The sequence below is a fragment of the Arachis hypogaea genome, chromosome 17, assembly GCF_003086295.3.
Source record: "Arachis hypogaea cultivar Tifrunner chromosome 17, arahy.Tifrunner.gnm2.J5K5, whole genome shotgun sequence".
In the NCBI taxonomy this organism is placed as follows: domain Eukaryota; kingdom Viridiplantae; phylum Streptophyta; class Magnoliopsida; order Fabales; family Fabaceae; genus Arachis; species Arachis hypogaea.
In genome coordinates, this window is record NC_092052.1 from 129,770,246 (window position 1) to 129,794,249 (window position 24,004).

Genomic DNA, 24,004 nt, shown 5'->3' on the forward strand with positions numbered 1-24,004 from the left:
TAAAAAAATAAGAGAAACTTTGTTATCCCATAAGCTACTTAAACTCTAGAATAAATATAGGAAAAATGTTAAATAACTAGCAGAATTTATTATCTTTTATAATATTTAAAAATATAAATTAAAAATATATTATTAAATTATTAGATAAAAAATATTAGATTAATATCTAAAAATACGGGCCAAAAATAATAAATTTTTTGGGCCTTGAGCTTTACTCTAAATATAAAATAATATATTGTATCTCAAAAAATATTCCTGAAGATAAAATTATATAGCTTGAATCAAACACACTCCCTAATCATCTATGTATCGTGCATATTGTTGACTTGTGTAGGCATCACTAAAGAGAACAACATGGGCAACCAAAAAAGAAAAAGAGAATAACATGGGAACACGGTGCAAGGCTTATTCTTAATCAGAACTTGTGTATATGAAGTAACTTAAAAAGCCGGATTCAAAGAATGTTACATACACACATACAATGGCAAATTCTAGTAACTGGCCGGACATTGGAGCAGCAAACAAATCAAAACTCGAGTTAGCTAATATTTAATCGTTCTGATCATATTTAATCTAATATTAATGGGGATCAGAGGTGCCCTCTAGTTGGTCGTTCGATTTAGAATTTGACCACTTCTTTACCCGGGAACTAGCTTCTTCAGCCTGCCAAAAATGCAATCAATAATAATAAGCCAGAGAAGGGGGAAAAATTTAAGAAAAATTATTAGCATATGCATGTTATTGCCTAACACAGTTAGCTAGGCTTTGATAGTTATTATTAGTTTTATAAAATGAGGTAATGGTCAAATTTATTTTTAAAACACTAGTCGTTATTTAAATTAGTCTTTAAAAAATTTATTTTAATCAAATTTGTCTTTTAAAGATTTTAAATTAATCGAGTTAGTCTTTCTGTTATTTTTTTTGTTGGCGATACCAAAATTTGTTAATGTGGTATGTTTAGTGATACTACAACACATACATAGGAGTTTTAATTAACTATTAGCATGATAAGTTTATGAAATTAAATCAAATCAAAATTTAATTGAGAGGAGAACTTGTGGCATTGAAATCTCTCAATTTAGAATTGATTTCATCTAATTTCATAAACTTATTAAGTTAGTTGCTAATTAAGACTTATAAATGTATGTTGTAGTATCACTTAATGTGTCACATCAATAAATTTTAATACCATTAACAACGAAAATAACAGAAAGACTAAAATAACTAACTTAAAATTTTTAAAAATTAAATTTAATTAAAAAAAATCTTTCATAAACTAATTTAAAAAATAAATGATATTTTGACAACTAATTTAATCATTTATTCTTCATAAAATACTAACTATGAGTTTGTTCTCAATTAGAATGTTAGCTAGCAAAATCTGTCAAAATATGTTAAACCCTTAAACAGTTAAACGACATCTAATTACCCTAGTTGAGAACAAAGTGACAACAAATATTCTTAAATATGTAATTATTCACCTAAACATGTCTTATATATAATAATTGAGGTGTAGATAAGTATTACATCAAATAGTATTAAATTATTTAACTATTTTTAATTATTATTTTTAAATTAAAATATTTTGTATATAGGTAGATATTGACTAATAAAGTGGAGACTCATATATATATATTTGGTTAGATAATTTGGTATAACTTTTAAATTATTATTTAATAATTATTAATTTTTATCTTTACATAAAAATAATTGTATGTGAATTTTTTTATTTTTGACCGCCTAATATTACCTAACAAGTAACAACGATATACTATTAGCTAAGGCAAGACATACACGTAGTCAAAAGTTGAAATGTGTTTGATATATATGAGTTTGTTCGTTTCTACTTGGTGCGAAATGTGGAAAAGGATGAGAATTATAAAGAATGAGGGAGAGAGCTAGCAAGTTTAATCTATTTGGAACTCTACCTCCTTTTCCCAATCACATCGTGATGTTACAACGATGAGTATGAGCGTCTGAATTCCAGTGCCTCCAAAAATCATCCCTCCCCATATACCCTGTCACGTTTAGAGACGTGCACGGTTGATGATTTGAGACGTTAGTTAAAATAATGGTAAACTAAATTGAGTGTATGGTCATAATGTATAGTAAACTATATTGAGTTTGATACATACTCCGACGCCAGTTTTGAAGATCCATCCCATGATCATTCCAAGAGGGAGTCCAATAACATAATAGCACCCTATATTTATATATGCTACATATGCTTGCCATCCCGAACCAACAGCCACTCCTGTATCATATATATCATCATAGTAAATAATATGAAGTCTACATATGTACAAGAATACCTTTTGTTTTGGTGGGTCATCATATGTACAAGAAAAAGTATGAAGTCTACATTATTCTTTGTAGCTACACTATTTCACACATGCACCTTATTAAATTATTTGCATTGTAAGGTAACCATTCCAAACATGGTTCTATATTCTAATATTTATACTTACGTACACCATATATTATATCATTTTGATCAAAGAACCGAATAATTAGTTAGGATGGAAGAGAAAAGTTGACCTGACAAAATGGGTTGAACACTGTTGAGGAGGATGGTGATGGCTAAGAGGAAAGCCATGTGGTCAACGGCATCAAGGACTTGGGGACTGGAGGTGAATAAGTAAGCGAATTGGTCGTGAAAAATCATTATTATCACGCAGAACACAACCCCAATCACAATTGATTGTGCCACTGCCACTTGTGTTGCAAATTTTGCTCCTTTCCCATTTCCTGCGCCTAGCTCATTTGCTACCCTTACTCTGTAAAACATCATCATCATTAATATAAAGTGAAAACTCAGGTAAAGTTGACTTCACGCTAAGTTAATATCTGAGAACTGTTAGATAAAAATTTAGTTAAATCAGTCAAATTATTTTACGACTCTCAGGTATCAACTTCACGTGAAGTCGACTGCACCTGAGTTTTCACCTTAATATAATTCACTCATCTATAAGACTTAAAATCCTATCACATCCATATAATTAATATTCGACATCTGGTGGCCCGCTGAGACAAGGCCACAAGGGGATGGGATACCAAGATAGCGACATTTTTCTAACATTATAAGTATAAATATGTTTGGATTTTAGTTGTATCATCACACTTTTGATACGTAGAATTTATAAAGATAAAGATGATTTGTATGTGTTGAAGAAAAAAAGAAATGAAAAGAAGGACACAGATAACATTCACCGCGTGATCGGCGAAGATAAAAGATTGGTCAAAAAAGTAAAAATAGTACAAATATAATATATAATTAATTTTTTATTTATGTATAATAATTTAAAAAGAAAAGTATAGAATAATAGAGAGTTCAAAATAAAGGTTCATATTATTATTGTTGGAAAATATATATAACGAAGTTATGGAAAGGGGACATGCACAAAACGTGAAATGGCATCTTTATCTATGCACATCCATATCTACGTACGCATAAAGTTTAAAGAATAAAACACAACCAGGGAACTCAAGAAAGAAGAAGGTTCCAGAAGTGTACCCAACACCAGCGAAGAAAGCCAGGGGAATCATCATTTCCCAACCATTGATAGTCATACTGTAAATTAAAATTTCAAATTAATTTAAACATTAAACCTCCACTAAATATAAATTACATTGAAGAAATTAACTTACCATACCGACAAGGCATCAACAGCAACCGTCACATTCTCTAACTGTCCAGTCATTAGCACCAGTATTCTGTAATACCAGTTTTCTAAGCTGCATCGTATCCATGCAAATTACTCACCTTTTTTTAAATTAAGTGTTGGTTAAATTTTAATAAAAAAAGAATGTTAGGGCCAATAACTTTTGTGATTTGTAGCTATCAAATAGCCATCAATAATAATTTTAATGGTGTGAGATTGATTTAAGATTTCATTCAATGACTCATTTTTTTTTTATACTGGCCAGAATTTAACAAAGTTGCTGTCCCCTAGACTTTTCCTTAATAAAATACTGACAGTAAATTTTCTCTATTAGAGCATACCATAGCATGACACCAGAAGCAGCAGAGAGTTTGAGAAAGTCCCAGAGACCAGAAAACGCTTCCATGGAAAAACCGGTCCAAGTCAATGGGCAACCGCCGCAAGCAGTATAAGCAAACATCCCAATTACAAGAACCCACCAGGACAAATTCAGAGCAATGGCAGCACCGACAACTCCAAAGTCCCACACATAGATGAACAGCCAGCTGGTGACCACGTTGACCACCAGGCCCAGCAACGAAACCCACGCAATCACCGCCGTCTTGAGCTGGCACTGAAGAAACCTCTGCAGCGGGAACTGGAATGCAAAGCTGAAGTGAAGAGGGATGAGCCACACAGCCACCACACCACTCCATTCCGCCACGTCATCAGGCTGCCCTAGAAGCTTCAAGATGGGAGTGGCAAATACGTAAAATGGCAAGAGCAAGAAGCAGCACAGAAACAAAACCACCCATGACCTCTGCATGTATATCCCCAGCATGCCGTACTTTTTTGCCCCAAACGCTTGCCCGCACAGTGTCTCCAACGCGCTGGCCATTCCCAACTGTTTTGTCCACGTCACAATTCTCTAAATTAAAACTAGAAATCATTAAATAAATTATTATCAATAATTTTATATTACTTACGAGGAGGCCAAAATTGAAGCCAACAATGACGGTGTTGGCGATGGAGATGGAGGCGAGTTCGAGTTCGCCGAGGTGTCCAGCGAAGGCTTGGGTGACGACGTTCATGGTGAAGGTGGCGACGCGGCTGAAGATGGAGGGGCCCACGATGTGCCATAGCTTCTTGGTCTCGATCCAGAGCTGATGTTGTATCTTTTGGTCGTTATGTTGAAGGAGGAGGGTTTCGGTAAGGTTGCCATGTTCTTCGTGTGCGCCGTGTTTCTTCATCGATGGCAATACCTTATCAATTGTTTGACTATTTTTTTGTTTTTTTAAAGAGAAAACATGATGGTGCTCAATTCCAAATTGGATTCTAGTAGGATATTTCCGGTTTCATACTTCCATATTGGCAAAGAAAAATGGGCAAATCACATCCGCCACAAATAAAATCACTGTCTTTTTCTTTCTTTATTTTTCATTCCCTTTCAGAAAAGCAAGAATATTAGGAATAGTATATGGAACTAATTCCTAACTAAGGAAGAATATTATTTATAATTATCTTAATTAATTTTATTCATTTATAATTTAAAATATTTGTTATTAATGGTTTTTAATGCGAAAATTAGGTTTGAAGGGATACGTTGAGAACCTCTTAACGGAAATCACGGTGAAAGTCCACAATGCTTTCAAATCTTCACTCTCTTTACCTTTCCACGGCTGCGGTGCATCTTAGCTCTCCTCCAAACAGCAAAGGCACCAACCTCCTCTATCCAAGGCATGCTCACAGCGCTCCTTTATCGGTTATCCTCGATCCTTAACGTCATTAGCGGTACTGTCATTGATGGTGGTGCAAGTTCTTTTCGAAAACGGTACAATAATTCACTCTTCTTCTCATCAATTGCCTCCACCCTCTCCATTAAATCATTCAACCCATGGCTCCCTCGTCGGTTCTCCGCGGTTTGTGCCGGTATTGACCGTGACGTTCGTGAGCGTGGTCTTCTCGCAGAGACCATCACGCATAGTATTTTCTGCACAAAGAAGCTGTCGGCGCGGTTCAAAACTTTCGAAAAAGTGTAACGTCCATGGAGTTCTCAATCCTAGAAGGCGGTTCGAATAGCACATTGATCAATTCAAACGAAGGGAATGAAGAATTGACTGTGGGTAAAGTTGTTATTCAAGAGAGGTCTAAGGTATGTTAGATAGTCTGGTCCTGCATTGTATGAAATTTAATGACAAATGAATGTTTCTTATTCATGTTAATTAGATGTTTTTTGTGGTGAGTTGAGTACTTTGAATTATCAAACCAGAAAAAGAAAATGGAAGATAGTAGTGAGTAATTGATAAGTTAACGAGTCAAAGAAATAGTGCATGTTATTATAAGATAGTAGAATTTAAAATCAACCAAAACAATGAGCTGGTTTTATCTATAAAAGGCATATCTTCAATCTATTTTAGACCATCCTCATCAACATACTTAACCAAATAATCAAATATATACAATGGGTCTTCATCAGTCTTGTCCTTCTTAGTATCCTTTTGTTTGATAAACTTCATAATTAGTATCAATGTTCATATTGTAACCGACCATAATCTTGTTCACCAAAAATACTTACTTCTCCATTTGAAAGAAAGCCTTAAATTCAACCCTGGCAAATCTAAAAAACTAGTTCATTGGAATGAAAATGATAGTTGTTGTTAATGGAAGGGAGTATCATGCAACAAGGGACATGTAATTGGTCTTGATTTGAGTAAGGAATTTATCACTGGAGGTTTAAACAATTCTAGTCTCTTTAACCTGTACTATTTGCAAAGTTTGAATTTGGTTTATAATGTCTTTGGCTCTCCAATTCCTTCTGAGATCAAGAAGCTAAAGAATTTGAAGCATTTGAACTTGTCAAATGCTGGTTTTTATGGAAAAATTCCGAAAGAGATCTCTTACCTCAAAAAGTTGGTCTCTTTGGACTTGTCCACGCCATTTACCTTAAAAACCTCGTGTTATGTGAATGTTTCTTATTCATGTTAGTTAGATATTTTTTATAATAAAATATGCTTGATTCCCATATGTGTTTGCACTATTTTTTGATGTTTTTTTATTGGAGTGATTCATTATATAGTAAAGATCTTAAGTTGATAAATATTTTTTTCATTGTCTTTCATTGAAGGTCGATAAAATTACCGACGTTATTGTGATGAGAAAGGATGAGTTGGACTTGAGACACGAGGTTTGAATTATTCCTTATTGTTTGTCATCGCGTTATAGTTACTGTGTTAATGCTAGTTTTAATTCGTATTTGGTTTTGTGAAGTGACATTACAGTTGCCGGATCATAGTGGGATCAGTGAAGAGGAAATCCCAGTCATAGGAATGTGTTTTGAGTCGTTGCCTCTGGCACAGAAATTTTATGCAAATTATGCAAAGAAAGTTGGGTTCGTTACTAAAATAAGGAACACGAACTTCGACAAGACGCGGAAGAAATCAAAGATACCCATTAATCAGTCTATTCACTGCACGCGAGAAGGTTATCGGGAGTCTCGGGTGAAGGCAGCAACTCAGGCAAAAAGAATTACAGCCATGAGATGCAGAGCAAGGATGTATGTCATGCTGGATAGGGAGAAGGAAAGTTGGATTAGGTCTAATTAGAATTGAGGCATTCCCACCCCTGTTCGGCTAAGAAAGCGGTCCACTATCATGAGTACAGGGAGTTGACAATGCATGTTAAGTGCGTCATTACGGATAACGACGAGGTTGGTATAAGACCCAACGAGACGTATCTAGTACTGGCAAACGAGATTGGCGGATCTTCAAACCTGAGTTTTTCAGAAAATGATGTCAGAAATTACATCACAAGAACACTCCGATGTGCTGATGACAATGCGGACTTTAAGAAGATGATGAATTATTTTGTTCGAATGAAAGAGATCAATCCCAACTTCTTTTATGCAATAGACGTTGACGATGCTAATAAGTTTAGGAGTGCACTCTGGGTAGATGTAAGGTGCAGGGCTTCGTATGAATATTACGGAGATGTAGTGTCATTCGACACCACTTACAGAAGAAACATGTCTATTTTTACTTATGGGTGAATTGCAAAAGCAATTTTTTTTAATTTGTTTTTGTGTCTATCATTTGTCGTTGGTGTTTTCACAGGCATAGTCTACCGTTTGCATCCTTTGTCGGTGTAAACTACCATGGGAAGTCTACTCTTCTTGGTTGTGCTTTACTTGGGAGCGAGGAGATCCCTAGTTTTGAGTGGGTGTTCATGTAATGGGTGAGATGCGTCGGGACTGCACCAAGGGGGATCATCACTGACCAGTGCAAGGCCATGACCGGTGCTATTAGGAAGGTCCTACCAGATACTGTCCACCGATGGTGCATCTGGCACATACTGAAGAAGTCACAATTCAAGTTTGGAGGTTACGCTAGGTACAGAGAATTGAATAATAAGATGAATCACATTATGTATAATTCTCCTTCTGCTGACTCTTTTGAAGTTGATTGGACTGAATTCATCAAAGAATTTGACCTAGGTCAGAACAGATGGTTAACAGGTCCGTTATCGTTAACTTAACTCCCGTATATTGGTTGCATATTGCCTATTTATTTACTGTTGGTAATTCCGCTAGTTTGAATTGGTTGTTTTGTTTTTTTAGCAGTGTAGTCGATGTTTCTTTTTTACCTAGTCAATAGATGTTCCTTTCAATACACAAACATATGGTTTTTCTCTTGGGAAACTGGATGTTCTTTTATTTGTTTTCTTAGTTCTTTGAAAGCGGTCATCATGTTGTGTCTAAGCGACACTCTTATACTCTGGTTTTTTATGTAGACCTTTATGCCAATCGACGGAAGTGGGTTTCAATATTCTTCAAGAGTGAATTTTGTGCCGGTATGAGAAATACACAGCGGAGTGAAAGTATGAACGCATTTTATGGGGGATTTCTGCATTGCAAGAGTAGGTTGGTCCAGTTTGTCCATTAATACGATAATGTGCTTGGAAACAAGGAACAGAAGGAGCTTAAAGATGATGATGCGGAATCGAAAGGAGTCATCCCATGTATAGGGAGCACCGGCATTGAGAGACAATTTCAGTGGGAATACACCAGTAATATGTTCAGGGATGTTCTACTGGAGGTAAGAAAAAAAACCAATTGCGTGGTTCAGTCAACTGAACAATAGGGTGATTCAATTCTGTTAAAATGGACGAGCTGAAGATAGTTTGGGAGAAGACTATTTACCGTACTTTCACAGTAGATTTTGACCCATTGAGTCAAGAGGTTCGGTGCGAGTGCAACAAGTTTGAATCCACTGGTATATTGTGTTGCCACACCCTTGTTGTGTTTTCATACTACAGAAGTTGACAGAGTACCGAGCTGCTATGTTCTTCCTCGATGGAGTAAGAACATCATGCACAAGCACACCTACATTAAGAGTAGCCATGATGTGGCTCGAACCGATGAAGGCCACAACCTGTTTAGGCGTTTGTGCTTAGAGTTCTATAACGTTGCTCAAGAGTTCATTACTTGTGATGAGGAAGCAGCCATCTTGCGATCTGCCCTTTGGGATGCAAAGACCAAGCTGACTGATTACTGTACCAGGATGCATTTGACTACTGTTGCTGCAACATAGAATACTATACCCACATAGAGCATAGGCGGTGTTGTTGTACATGACATACAGGGACTCTCAAGAGTTAAAACTAAAGGATGACCAAAGAGTAAGAGACTTGGAGCAGAGTTAGACAAGTCAATTAAGAAATTGTTGTAAAAAAGGAAGAGAAAACCGCATCCGGTATGTGATAGACGTGAGGTCTATTTCAAATTTTTTTTGGGGAAGGTGTTGTTGATTCATATATGTTGTTTTTGTTTTTCTATTATGTATTTTGTTGGATGTTGTTGACCTACAGACAGATAATGATTATGATGGTTCTGTAGAGAAAGGATTTGAGGCTTCTACTACTTGGAATGCATCGGATAGTGGTGGATTCCTGTCCCTGTTGAACTCTTTTGAGCATACATAGTTATTCTTTCGTTTGGTTGTACATTTTTAACTGTGGTTGGTTTCTCATACTTAGCTAGATTTCGTGGTTCTTTTGACACAAATTAATAACTTCTGACGATTTTTTCTTTGTAACTTGCATTGGTTTTGTTATGACACATTCAATAAAATAAATAAAAAGACAACTGTGATATTTTATCTAAATATTAATTATTTTAGGTTGTGAGACTGTCATGGTTTTAGGATCACGAAGTGCCACTTATTTGTTCTAAAAAATAATGGATTACATCTGCCATGAAACCTGCTGAAGAATAATTAAGAAAACAAAAATTATTCACTTCTCAATGAAGTACACACGTTCGCGAAACAAAAGACATTCACTTCTTAATGAAACCTATTGAGAAATATCTAAAAAAACAAAAGACATTCACTTCTTAATGAAGTACACACATCTGCGAATGCATTGCACGTGATAACTCAGAAAACATATCCAGAACCATCCGATTTACAATGAAAAGAAACATCCTACTTCCTATCAGAAGCACCATCCACTTAAAAGTTTGGATAAAGTCACCAGCAACTTTGCAGTTTCAGCAGTAGAAAATCATATACCTGCAGTGAAATATAATTTTTCAGACTCACACGAAACTACTGCAAGGTAGAAAATGCCATATAAACGTCCACAAATCTAACACAAGGAATCTATAGAGACAGTATGACAACTGTACGTTTACATGATTTTTACCTAGGCATCTGTCTTCTTCAGTTGTCTCCCCCTTGCTTGGCTTTCTCATGGGTAACCCAGCACGCTATAGCATGGTCTTCGTGCTCGGTGCTGTGAAGGATAATCTCACCGCCTTAGTCTTGTTTCTTGGCTGGTTGCAACATATAGGATGGTCGTCCAATGCCTCCAGAGCCTCTCCAATGAGTGAATTATGAGGACCCATCACTATGTCTATTTTAATTTCCTTTCGAAACTCCTGTAGAACGTTCTGAATGGCATAATTGTGTGTGAGCGAGAGATTTGGAAGCGAGAAAGTAATTAATTGGAAAGAGGTACAAGTTAAATGTAATAGGATTTCTAAAATCACCTTGGTCCAGAATTGCAAGGGTTTATCTAGACTCCAATACTGCATGAACTTGATCACGTATACACCACAATCACACCTACATGTATAGATAGAAATATTATTTTTAACCACGAGACTAAGCATCTGTATCAAGTGAATTGCTAGTAAGATTATTAATAGATGGCAGTTCAATTGACTGGTTAGGTTGTTTTGGGACGCTGGCATAAAAACGAGTCAGGCCGTTCTCCGTGGGCTCGTATGCGGGCATCGACACTTTAGCTACGTCTTCAATAATTCTCCCCTGGAAAGCAACTACACTTTAGCAATGCTAATTTTTAATGACTAAGGATGTTGTTGCACTAATTCGGTGATATATGCATACCGCATAAGCATCTATTTTCGATCGTTCATCATTATGCTCTCCAGAATGCATACTATCCAGTACCCACAACCTTTTTTGAAGAACCTCAAAGGCATACAGCCACCAATGACGATCAATACAGACGGAAAAAAATCAATGCGTTCTAAACAAACGTATCACAACAGTAACATGCAATCATTAGTTCGTTCAATGGCATCAAACAACCTGAATACAAGGAAAGAACCATACAGTTTTTAGTATAATTAGGCAATGCATTACTTAATGAACCAAAGACATCCAAAATTTCATTACTAAAAACAGACAGCCGCAGAACTCTTTAACACACAAAAACCTGTTGAGGAATATCTAAGAAAACAAAAGCCAATCACTTCTCAATTAAGTACACGCAATTGTAAATGCTTAAGACATGAAAACTCAGAGACATATCTAGAACCATCCAGTTGGCAATGAAAAGAAACATCATAATGCCTATCAGAAGCAGCATCCACGTAAAAACCAATGTGTTGTAAACAAACGTATCAAAACAGTAACATGCAAGCATTAGTTCATTCAATGACATCAAACACCTAGAATACAAGGCAAGAATCATACAGTTTTTATTATAATTAGGCAATGCATTGCTTAATGAACCAGAGACATCCACAATTTCATCACTAAAAACAAACAGCCCCTAAATTCTTAACATATGAAACCTGTTGAGGAATATCTAAGAAAACAAAAGCCAATCACTTCTCAATTAAGTACACAAAATCTTAAATACTTAAGATATGAAAAATCAGAAACATATCTAAAACCATCCAATTGGCAATGAAAAGAAACATCATAATGCCTATCAGAAGCAACATCCGAGGAAAAACTACTACGTTGCAAACAAACGTATGAAAATAGTAACATGCAAGCATTAGTTCGTTCAATGACATCAAACACCTAGAATAAGAGGCAAAAACCATACAGTTTTTGTCATCTAATGCATTGACTTACCCATTTTCTCCTCGAAGCTTTTACCTTGTCTAAATATCTCGAATCGGCACCGAAGTGAGGACCCAGCCCCACATAACTCAAGGTAGAAATCTCCCTGAAAGAATCCAGGTTCCTCTTTTGCAACACCGTTTCCTATTACAACAACCATATTTAGTTTCAGTACACAAATCTTAAACTCTAAAAATCCACAAAATCATTCATACCAAAATTCCTGGAGGAATACAGTAGAAGTCATCCTTAAACCATGATGATTCTGAGTCATTAAAACTGAAATACATCCACTGAACGATCTGCACATTCAATTTTAATTTGTTAGGGTCATCTTTATGAGATATTATATTTATTAAGAACTCCATTCATTCTAGCAAAGTGTTATTATGTTCTACTTACGTTGCTGTTGATCCAGTGACGGGGTTGCAGTGTGCACAGGTCCTCTCGGAGTAGTTCTAGATGTAGCCTTCCTTCATACGACACCACGACCCTCTCCTCCCCCAACAACGCATTGACCCCCCATCGTCACACTCGATCCTCAGCATCCTTGTCGAGCTTTCGCCTCTTTAGTAATGAATTCATCCTTATAGGAATACACTGGGTAGGATTTTTTTCCATCCCAGTCATTCTGGGTGACATCCAGTGGCTCGGTTGACTGGGTGTCTTGCAAAACGGAGTGGTTGGCATCACGGTCTGCAGTGGCTCTGTGTACTGAAGTCGCTCAAAGTATTCCCATATTCTTTCACTCTACGGGTCTCGCATCGACAAGAAATTAGGATTATTGCGTCAAAATCAACCAATGTTAGAGAGAAGCAAATTTCTGTATGCATACATTTCCTAATTTCCTAACGAGCAAAATAGAACCAAAAAAATAGTTTTGCATAGGAAAACTTCCCCGTCGAATTTCCATTCTTGATGCTGAACTAGTGCTACGGAGAGTGTGCCTACATCGGGAACTCTAGAGTCAGTTGTTTCATGGGGTGTGATTTTCTGATTGAGGTTGCCGTCAGAGGTCTTCGAACTTGTTTTCTGTTGGACAACTCCCTGGTGAAACAATCGGCGCATCCTCTTATCAAGAGGCTCATTGTCCTCACTATCATCTGAGCTCATTGGGAGATCTTTATTTTTTAGATGATTTTGGGTTGGACCTACGTGGTCGGTCCTTTTTAACCCTCCCCCCCCCCCTTTTCCTTGGTAGTTGACCTGCTTATCTGTATTATGCACATCTCCTATGTTACTTAAAGAAACATCCAATTACATTGAAATCAATCGTCTGAAATTACTTAATCTAATCCAGAATTTAATCCATACACTACCATATACGTATACTCACCTTCGGGCTAGTTTTCTATCTCTCCGCACGTCTTGAGCGTGTTCTACTTGGAGGTGGATTTGTTGTGCTTCTAGTTGGTCGTCTTTCCATTGCTTCCTGCTTGCTCTCTGTACCGACGAAGCTTCCATGTTTGTAGAAATAGTGTGAATCAAAATAAACAATAATGAAGTCAATTTATTAACACGCTAAGTCGTAAATATGTTGTTACCCTTGGTGCAACCGAAGCTTTTTGTCCACACTTTTGTTGTGTTTTTTTTTGCTGCTTTTCTCCTTTCAGCTTGAGGAGATCGGCCTTCTACCTCTTCACTTTTACCCTTTCTAGTCAAAAGGCGCCCCTGATTTAAGAAGTGAAAAAAACCATGGATCAAAATCAAACGCTCAAGTATTACTATCACAGAAACCAGAAACTCAAAAAAAAAAATTCACATCTTAAAAAATGGAGTCATCCCCAACTACTTGACATATCTGAGATTGAAAAACATTTGTAGAAATAACCAGTTAGTAAAGAAAAGAAACATCATGATGCTTCTCAGAAGCACCATCCACTAACATATTGGCATAATGTAACCAATTTCTAGAAAGAAATGAGTACTTCGGAAATAATATATTGTGCCTTGTTTTCTAAACGTTCCGAGGTTCACGCAGCGAGTCATGGCTCATGCTCATGACCGTTGTCAAGCTGACCGTATTGCAACCGCTGAAAATAGAGTACTTGGACAGAAGAAGGGGACAAGTTATGCTCTACAAAAAAATGACATGCTCAATTTACTAATACTCATTGAATGCGTCCTACCAGCATGACGAACATGCAGCCCTCACAAGTTTTGTTCACTTTGAGCTTATACTTCTCGACTGCCATGTCAAACCACTTTAGAGTTTCCAACGGCCAGTTGAATCTTCTGGGGTCAGAAACATCCAAGACGGGGTAAATGTGCCATGGCGAAATTACCTGTTGTGTTGTAGGGCACAGGAATATTTTCATTATTACCAGTAGAAAATATCTCCTAAACTCCATCCTGTCTGATTTCGTTGCCATAGGACAGCTATAAACCGAATCCTGGAGTTCAATTGTTGTCCGTCTATGGAACCTCTTTTTGATGGCCATGTGGGCCGGATTTTTGTCATCTAAGGTTGGAAATTGATTGCCTACAACATGTCGGTGCGTTAGTGCAAGTTAAAATATATGCCTATGGCATACTAAGTAATTTGGAGAGCGAAACTTACCTCGAGACGGATTGCCGAAAACCCGCCCGATTAACTCGGCATTGAGGCGGATGTTGCCAACGTCGAGTATGAAAGTTCTTGGCTTAACCTTATACGACTCGGCCAGGTGAACCATGATGGCTTGCTTCACAGATCAATTCGAAACAAGCCTCAAGAATCCGAATCCGATTTCATCAATCTCTGCAAGCTTCTCTATGGCGTTGTTTTTAGTTAGCGTGCTCATCATGTCATGAATGTAGCTGGGCGAGCATCCGGACTCTAATAATTTCTGTCAATGACAACAGTAGCTGTAAGTCACAAATAAGATCATGTGGAATGACACGTTGATGACGGTAATTATCATTGCACTTTTTTTCCATCTTGATTGGCTTTTCGGCAACACAATCCCGATGTGTGTTCACAAGAAATAGGCCCAAATCCTTTAATAAAACCTGCATACAAAATCAGAACCAACATAAAAAACGTCCTCAATTATACATTGTTGTTATTGCTATACAAAACCACAATCAATTAATACCATATAAAACCCAAGTTAAAAACAACATCTATCCATTCCTTAATTATACCCGAATCAAAAGCAACATCCAACAAGTTGGATCAATGCTACTCAAACCCTACATCAATCAACACCCTTTATTCAATACTAACCAAGTATCATCCGTAATTTGCTAGTCACCCATAAAAAACATTCAAGTATCCATAATGTATATAATTTATCTTTATATGCAGGATGATACTAAACTAAAATTAGAGAATATATCGGTAAGAAAATAGAATTATTTTTTATTGCAAATTAATTCTTTATATAATCGGATAAAAAAGAATTCTAGTAGCAATTTTTCACCATTAAAAAATTAACAAACTAATAGATTAAGAAAACTATCACAAGAGTGAGTTTTTCTAGTTCAGAAAACTGATATCTGATAAGAATTTAAAAAGCTTGATTCAAGTCAAGGCAAGTTGAGGCTAAACTGACAAGAACAAAGGAATTCTAGGGCAAATTCTAAGGCAATTAAATCAATAGTTAGAACATATATTATAATTCAGTCAAAATTATTTAATGTGACAAAGCATATTGATATTACTAAGCCTATAAATTCACAGGACAAGCCCTATTGCAAATATCTAGTAGCTCAAGTCAATGAACTAGTGTTTATACTAAAAAGGAATAGCAAGATTCATATGAGTGATCATAACACCATATGCCAGTTTACAGTTCCTAGACAATTATATTTTGCTGTGCATGATTTTAATATTTTTTACTAATAAGTGAGACCTCGTACTATTTTGCACAAAGTTTTCGTGTTTTCCTAGTAGTTGGCAGCCACAAACAATATTAAAGAATGATAACATATTTTCATCTTGTCTTACCTCAATAACAAGTGTTGTGTAGTCACCACATTTAATAAAATGACACTTTTTTAAAAAGGAACCGCCAACACCGACATGCATGAGAATTCTAGGCTGGAGCAGGGAGGAAAGCTTCAACGACACTGCCAACACCAACATGCAGCAGCAACAGCGCGCCCTGGGTGAGAAGGAGAAACACCTTGTTCCTCGTACCTGTGTGGAATGATGTCGTCACGTCCAAGATTGGGAAAGCTCCGATTAACGCGTGAAGAAGCACGTCGAGGAGATGGGAGCGTCACGAGATTCTGAAGCGGTCTACGGAGGTCGACTGTTGTCCGCACACGGTGGACGGAGGCGCGGCGTCCGATGAAGGTGGAGGAGAAGTTTACCCGATGATCCTTGTACTCTGGCGCGGCCGTGGATGATTTTCAAATTCTGCTGCGATGAAACGGTGAAAGGAGAGGATAGGGTTTGGTTAGGGTGATTTTTGTTTACTTGGGTGAATTTTAGGATGTTGCTGAAGTGAGGTGGGCTTCGGGGACCCAACCCAAAAGGAGTTGGCAGGTTTTTGGCTGGACCATCTCTTGGTTCCCTAGCATTATTGTATTATATTAATAAATACTACCTTCTTAAATAGCAAATTTGAGGAGAGAGAAATTGTGAAAATAATTCAATTATTAAAAACTAAAAGCACGTTGTATGTACTATTTTTTATAGGTGAATTCTACCATGCCCTCTCTAAAATAAAGGGTAAATTACCCCTTGTCATATATACAATAATTATTGATAAATTATTCTTCTACCAGAGCTCTAAGATTCACATTATCTTATCTTTTCTTTTCAATTGACGCTATGCTTCTCTTAAAACTTGATAACAGGGTCATTTTCATCATCTCTACCAAATACACCTCTTCTTCTCCAATTTTAAAATCCTAATCCCTCTCAAATCCAATCACCATTTTCAATCAATTAGGTTAGGCTTTTGAACTTGTTCTTACACTTTCAATCTCCAATTTCAACGAGCACATCTATCAATTTTCAGCTCTCTCTTTCTTAAGATTTTTTTCTTATTATTTTTTTTAAATTCAGCTGGATCAACAATCATACTCCTCTTCAGATAACCAACCCTTATAACCTTATATAACTATATAAATTATAACAAAAACAAACTAAAATATTAGTTAGTGTCTTCTTTTCACTGTTTAGAATTTGTACAAATTAAAAGACACCACTCGTATAAAGGCCAGGTGACCCACTTTCAGATGTGTCATTTTTTCACTGTTTAGGCTTTAATCAACGTCTCATGGTGTGTTTCTTTTCTATTGTGAGGTTTGTTATCGGGAATTAGTTCAAACTTCATTTCTTTATTAGACGAATCCTCTAAGGTGTACATACATAAATACAATTTGGTCAAAGAACGAACCTATTTCATGTGGACGGAAAAGAGCAAAAGATTAATACTTTAACGAGTTAATTATTAATTTGGTACTTAAAAAATTCAAACGTTTGCAAAAAAAATTTAAAAAATATTATTAATAATAAATATTTGAATAATTAAAAAATACAACAAAAATAATTTATTAATTATTTTTTATAAGTAATAAAAAAATTTGTATTTAACAAATAACTTATTTATTTAATCTAAAATTTTATGACAACATTTGAATAAATATTTAAAAAATACATAAAAAATTTTTAAACAAAATTTAATCTTTAAATTTTTTATTTTTTTAAAAAATTAATCATTCACGATAAATTTTTTTTAAAAAATTCATTTAACATAAAATTACTAAATTTTTTAAATGCAAAGATTTTTTTTTTAATAATACTTACAAAAATTTGCATCAAAATCTAATTTCTAAAATCTTTTTTAAAATACGTATTTAATATTTAGTTCTTTAATTCTTTTGTTGAATTTTTAAATTTTTCGAAAACTCATTTATTCTTAAGATTTTTTGAGATTATTTTTATGAGTGATATAAATTTTCGAATACTATTTTAATAGTTAGTCTACTTTAGATGTGTTGAAAGTTTGAAAATAACATCAAAAAGAAAACGAATAAAATACATGCAGTAAGCCAATGACTTAACATATGCACTACACATTAAAATTTAAACCAATAGTTTTTTGGAGACTTGATTGTAACTTAGTTACCGGAACACTCACTTGAACATTTCTGATATTGAAATGTCCAATAATCATTAAACTCAAATTCATTTAAATTTAAAAAAAAAAAACTAAAGTACAATTATTTTCATGTAAAATTAATAATTAATAGATGAAGACAATTGGACTTAAATTTTCACTTTAAATTAAACGAGTATTACACAGCCAAGAACAGCTGACAAAAATAAAGAAAGGGTCGAAGCATATACATGAGTTCGAATCTTTACGCCCTCGTGAAAGTTGGGTACTTGGGTGTTACTGGTTGGAGACTAGTGATTTCTCCTTGACAATAACTTGTGCTTTCAGTACCTATCATGACAAATTAACCAAAGTTAGCGTTCTTTTTTTTTTTTTTGAAAGAAGTTAGTGTTCTTACTAGTTCACGGTAGATGACTAGATGGAATCGAAAACAGTAGATTTTGTCATCACCGTATATAGTAGGGTGTTCATTGCGAGGGACGAATCTAGAAATATTATTATAGAGCCAATAATATATATAATATTAAAAAATTATGCAAAAAATTATATAATATAAAATGTATTACAAAAATATACCGATAGAGAATATATTTTAAAATATAAAAAATATGTATGTATTTTTTATTAACGAAGTGGTCGATTTTTTGTATCATAAAATTCATCGATAATAGAATGTGTTAAATTTTTCAACAATTTTTTTAATATAATTAAAAGACAATTAACAAGAAATTCATCTTTCATTTTGTTTTTGAATTATTCTTCACAATATTCATAACTGAAAAAGATCTCTCAGTTATAATAGTTAAAACATAAAAAATTAATACCAAATGAATAAAGAAAGACGCTCACAAGAAAAAAAAAATCCACTTTATGAGATTTAAAAAATTTTATTTAATTTAAAAATATTAGTAATAATATCTTTTTAAATTTTTTTAATATTTTTACTTACTTTTTAGATATTAGAAATCATTAATATTTAAGTTAGATTAGACTTTTATTTATATTTAACTAAATACTAAATAAATTTTTTAAAAAATTAAATCATACTTAATAACTTATTACTATTAATTTTTTTTAAAAAAGCTGGGTCAAGGCCTCCGCTGGGTCCGTATGTCCGTCCCTGTTCATTGCTCTTACATACCTTTTTATCCCAATCACATCTCATCGTAATAATGATCAAAATCAACGTTTGAACCACCGTTCCACTCAACATTCCCGTCCACATACCCTGACATGATAACAATTACAGCTAACTAATCATTTAGGTAAAACAAACTTTATAGCAAGTGCTAGCTTGCATCACATTATCCGCAATAAACATATAAATTATGAGTTTGTACCCATTTTTTTTTTACATATTAATATTATGATATGTATACAACATGGTGGGTAATACTTCATTTACTATTGTTTATTAGATATAAATTCTAGATTTAATTATTCAATTAATCTCTATAACTTTATTGAATTTTAAATTAGATTTTTAAAATTTAAAAATTTGTACTTAGATTTTTATATTAGACAAAAATTTATAATTAAATTCTTATTAATTATTATTTTTTAGAAAAAAAATGCAATAATCTTGAATATTTGTTTTTAATATCTCATAATTCATCCTACATTAAACAGAAAAATGAATACTCCGGAAAAATTGTATTTTTCTCAATAAAAAAATAATTAGAAAAGACCTAATTGAAAGTTTTTATCTAATATAAAGATTTGATTACAAAATTTTAAACTAAAAAGACCTAATTTAAAGTTTAAAGAAACTATGAAGACATACAAAATAATTAAGTCTAAATCAATTTAAATTAGATGATCTTATTCGTCACATTTGACTAGAGTATCCTATCCCTAATTCCCTATGGCTATGATCAACCAAAATGCTTAACAGTGCAACTAGATATCCTTTAAAAATTGTCCTTTATTCAATCTTTAGAGGAGAGTTGTCCTTTATTCAATCTTTAGAAGAGAGAAAAAATAAAAAGCAAGTAACTTTCCGAATTTTTTAAACAACTGATATCGGGAAAGTGGGTATAAAAAATTAAAATAATATATCATTAAATTTAAAGGCTAACCAAAGGCTGAAATTTAAAGGACAAGTAGCATTTTCGAATGCCTAATAAGTAATAACCACCTAACAAGTTCTTATATTTGGCATATATTTGTGGTAACTTAGGTATAAGCTAGACTTACAATAATACCCGAAGGCAGCAACCAGCCTAGGAGGATCCCAAGAGGCATTCCCATCAAATAGTAACTTGCAATGTTAATGTATGCCACTATTGCTTGATTTCCACATCCCACTGCTACCCCTGAGAAAAGTGAAGACCAAATAGATACCACATATTTATTGGAGACAAACAACATCAGAATTTGCATCATTGACAGAGATTCGACTTTGGTGCTCATTAAAGTCGATATTAGAAAGACACTAACCTGAAAGAACGGGTTGGAGGCAATTAATTAGAATTGTAAAAGCCAACATGATTGACAGCTCATTGACCATTTGGACAATAGCGGAGCTTGATGTAAAGATCAAAGCAAGATTCTCATTGAAGATCATAATTATCAACCAAAATATAAATCCCACCACCACAGTGTTTAGCAATGAAATAGCTGTTGCAAATTTTGCCCCTTTTGCGTTGCCTGCGCCAAGCTCATTTGCTACACGCACCCTGAGTTAAATAATGTCAATCAATTATGTAAAGCAGAAAAAAAATTACTTGGTTTTATAGTTGACAGAGAATTAGTTTTATATAATTAAACAGGTGGGATTTTTGTTAGTTCGGTATCATTAAACAGTTGGACTTTGTTTCTGCAATTATTTGCTTATATCTAATAATGAGGAATTTATGTTTGATAATATTATGTGGTGAAGATAAGTGTATTTATAGACCTAGTAAATTGTAATACAATCTCAAGTTGATGCTGCACCCTGGATATATAACATCATAGACAAAAGTCTACAACCTAATTGATTTTTGAGAAGTTTCATCCATGTAGGTAGATATTTTATTTGAAAAAGTCACGAAAATCATAACTTGAAAATCTTCAAGAATACTCATGGACATTTTCTTGGAACTTCTGACTTATAGACAATAAGAGCACCTTAGCTTTCAGCATAGTATATAGACAATAATCTCCAAGAGATCAACTAGTTTCTGTCTCACAAAATCAGTTACAAATTAAAATGTCGAGCATTGACAAACTTTGAAGCATGTTTAGGAAACTGTAACATGATTTGGAAGCAGGGGAAAGAAAACAATTTTCTCTTGAAAAAACTCATCCAAAATCGAATACAAATGATAATAATAAGGATCTCATGGTTCATCTAGATAAATTTCAGCAAGAGAACTTATATAACATGAACTAACTGCTACAATAATTTGAGAGGAAACATTCAACAACCAAATAGAGAGCAATAGCAGAATAACACAAACTTTAGAGCATTTTCTCATCCAATAATTAACATTTCAATATACTCATACTTTTCTCCCTACTATCAATCCATTATTTAGCATGCTTTGAGAGAGGAAGAAAGGTGGAGTTACAATCAAGTAACATACCCGGATGCAGCCAAAAATCCAAGAGGTATCATGGATTCCCAAGCATAAATAGTATTACTGCCAAGGTCAAAATTCCGAAACAAAATAAAATATAATCCAATAAATGAAAAGCTATGGATGCAATTAATACCAAGCTAAACTAGGAATCTCAATCTATCATACCAAACCGAAAGAGCATCGATAGCAACCTCAGAGTTGTCCATATAACCCGACATTATAAGCAACAACCTGTAATAGAAATTCTCTAACCTGCAATATCACACACATTATACTCAAAAATTACAAAGAGTACTTAATAGGATATCTTTATTTTTTCTCTAATATAAAAAAACTATCTTCACTCTTTATTAAAAGTACGCAAAAACCACACATAATAACAGGGAATTATGTAAAACACTAACAGAAGCATGATGCCAGAAGCAAAAGATAACTTGAAGAATTCCCAGAGTCCAAGAAAAGCTTCAGAAGAGAAACCAGTCCATGTATCTTTACACCCACCAAAGAGAGTGTACGAAAGCATTCCCACAACCGAAACCCACCACGAGAACCCAATAGAAAGCGCAGCACCAACAATCCCAACCTTCATCTTGGACACAAAAACCAAACTCACTGCCACGTGGATGGCAAGCGAAACACCTGCCATCCACGCCGCGACACGTGTCTTGAGCTGACACTGCAAGAATCTCTGCAGCGAGAATTGGAAGGGAAAGCTGAGGTGAAGAGGGATCAGCCATATGGCAACCAAACCGGTGCGTTCTGCAACCGCTGAAGGCTGTCCAATGAACTTCAAGATCGGAGATGCGAACACGAAGATCGGAATCATGAAGAGCGAAGAGAAGAAGAGAACGAGCCACGAGCGTTGCAGGTAGATTCCCAGCATGTGATGCTTTCTGGCACCGTAAGCTTGGCCGCAGAGGGTTTCAAGCGCGCTCGCCATGCCCAGCTAAAGAGGAACGAAACCGGAAAGGTGGGTGAAGGTGGAAGAGAAGTGGAGGAATGTGAGAGTGGGAAGGAGGAAGTTGAAAATGGTTACCAAGAATCCGAAGGTGATGGAGATGAGAACGGTGCAGGAAATGGAGAAGGCGGCGAGGTCGATGTCGGAGAGGTGGCCGGCGAAGGACTGCGTGACGACGGTGATGGAGAACATGGCAAGGCGGGTGAAGATGGAAGGGGCAGCAATTTGCCAAAGGCTGTTTGATTCGGAGCATGTTCGTTGTATGAGAGTGGCTTCGTCGTGGGGTTGATGTAGCAAGGGACTCTCTGCTTCGTTGATGATGATAGTACCACTGCCACTGTTACTGCCCACCATGTGTTTGATTAAATGTGTGTGAGCAATGCAGTGCAGATTTAGATACTTTTTCTTGACAGTGACCGTAAGTGTTCAACGACCTAGATTTAGATTTCCTATAAGAAATTGAGTTTACCAAAACAAATACATCTAGATCCATGATATCGTGAAGAGAAAAAATGATTAATAGATTGAAAATTATTTTCTATATGATAGAAACAATAGAGTAATTTTAAAAAAGTATTTTTGTGTATTATTTAATGCGTCAAAAAATGTATAATAATATAAAAATATATAAGTGTTAGAAGAATTAAAATAATAGAAGTATAAAATTTAATAATAAATATATAGATATGTTATATAAATATAAATAATACTAATTGATTTAAATTAATCCTAATTATACTCTAATATCTCTCTTCAAACTTAAGTGAGAGCTAAGGATATTATCTTAATTTTGGACACTAGAGTTCGAAAATGAGTAGGATGATAACTCTTCATGAAGATATCAACAGTCTGATCCAGAGTTCCAACAGTTGTGAGATGAATAGCATCAATAAGGAGACGTTGTCGAACAAAGTGACAATCAATCTCAATGTGTTTGATGCGTTCATAAAAAATATTATTATCAGTAATCTGAATAGCACTACGATTGTCACAAAAAAACATCAGTTGGAGACGACTAAGGAGCACTCAAGTCTTCGAGAAACCAATAAATTAAGACAACCTAAGCAGTGATGTCAACGAGAGCACGGTATTCAGTTTCTGTGTGTTGATCGAACAGTGAACGTTTGCTTCTTGGCTCGCTAGGAAATGAGAGAGTCACCAAGAAACAAACAATAACCACTATTAGAACGACGATCAGTGGGATCACCAGTCCAATCAACATCTGAGTACGCACGAAAGGATAAAAATGAATAGGCAGAAAAATGAAGGCCATGAAACAGAATGCCTTTCATGTAGCGAAAAATGCGAAGAACTGCCGCATAGTGAGTAGTACAAGAAGCTAACAAGAACTGGCTGAGAACATGAACTGGATAGGCAATGTCTGGTCGTGTGACAGTCAAATAGATGA

The 24,004-nt window shown here is 34.9% G+C and overlaps 2 protein-coding genes across 3 annotated transcripts; both read right to left on the reverse strand.

Moving 5' to 3' along the window:
• Nucleotides 1-405: 405 nt before the first annotated feature.
• On the reverse strand, nucleotides 406-5,307 carry LOC112764567 (protein DETOXIFICATION 27). 2 transcript variants are annotated; one of them, XM_025810238.3, is made up of 8 exons: nucleotides 4,628-5,307; nucleotides 4,004-4,545; nucleotides 3,649-3,735; nucleotides 3,515-3,571; nucleotides 2,539-2,777; nucleotides 2,136-2,254; nucleotides 1,929-2,018; nucleotides 406-663 (listed from the first exon to the last, which is right to left on the reverse strand). In XM_025810238.3, the coding sequence occupies exons 1-8, from the start codon at nucleotides 4,889-4,891 to the stop codon at nucleotides 580-582; spliced, it is 1,482 nt and encodes a 493-aa protein (XP_025666023.1). In that variant the 5' UTR covers nucleotides 4,892-5,307; the 3' UTR covers nucleotides 406-579. The 2 variants fall into 2 exon arrangements, with proteins under 2 accessions (XP_025666023.1, XP_072079724.1); XM_072223623.1 differs by lacking the exons at nucleotides 1,929-2,018; nucleotides 2,136-2,254 and having other exon boundaries at nucleotides 4,628-5,126.
• A 12,908-nt stretch (nucleotides 5,308-18,215) lies between these two features.
• LOC112765860 (protein DETOXIFICATION 27) lies at nucleotides 18,216-23,157 on the reverse strand. Its single transcript, XM_025811722.3, has 8 exons — nucleotides 22,675-23,157; nucleotides 22,043-22,584; nucleotides 21,804-21,890; nucleotides 21,642-21,698; nucleotides 20,512-20,750; nucleotides 20,269-20,387; nucleotides 19,214-19,300; nucleotides 18,216-18,402 (listed from the first exon to the last, which is right to left on the reverse strand). The coding sequence occupies exons 1-8, from the start codon at nucleotides 22,948-22,950 to the stop codon at nucleotides 18,349-18,351; spliced, it is 1,461 nt and encodes a 486-aa protein (XP_025667507.1). The 5' UTR covers nucleotides 22,951-23,157; the 3' UTR covers nucleotides 18,216-18,348.
• Nucleotides 23,158-24,004: the final 847 nt, after the last annotated feature.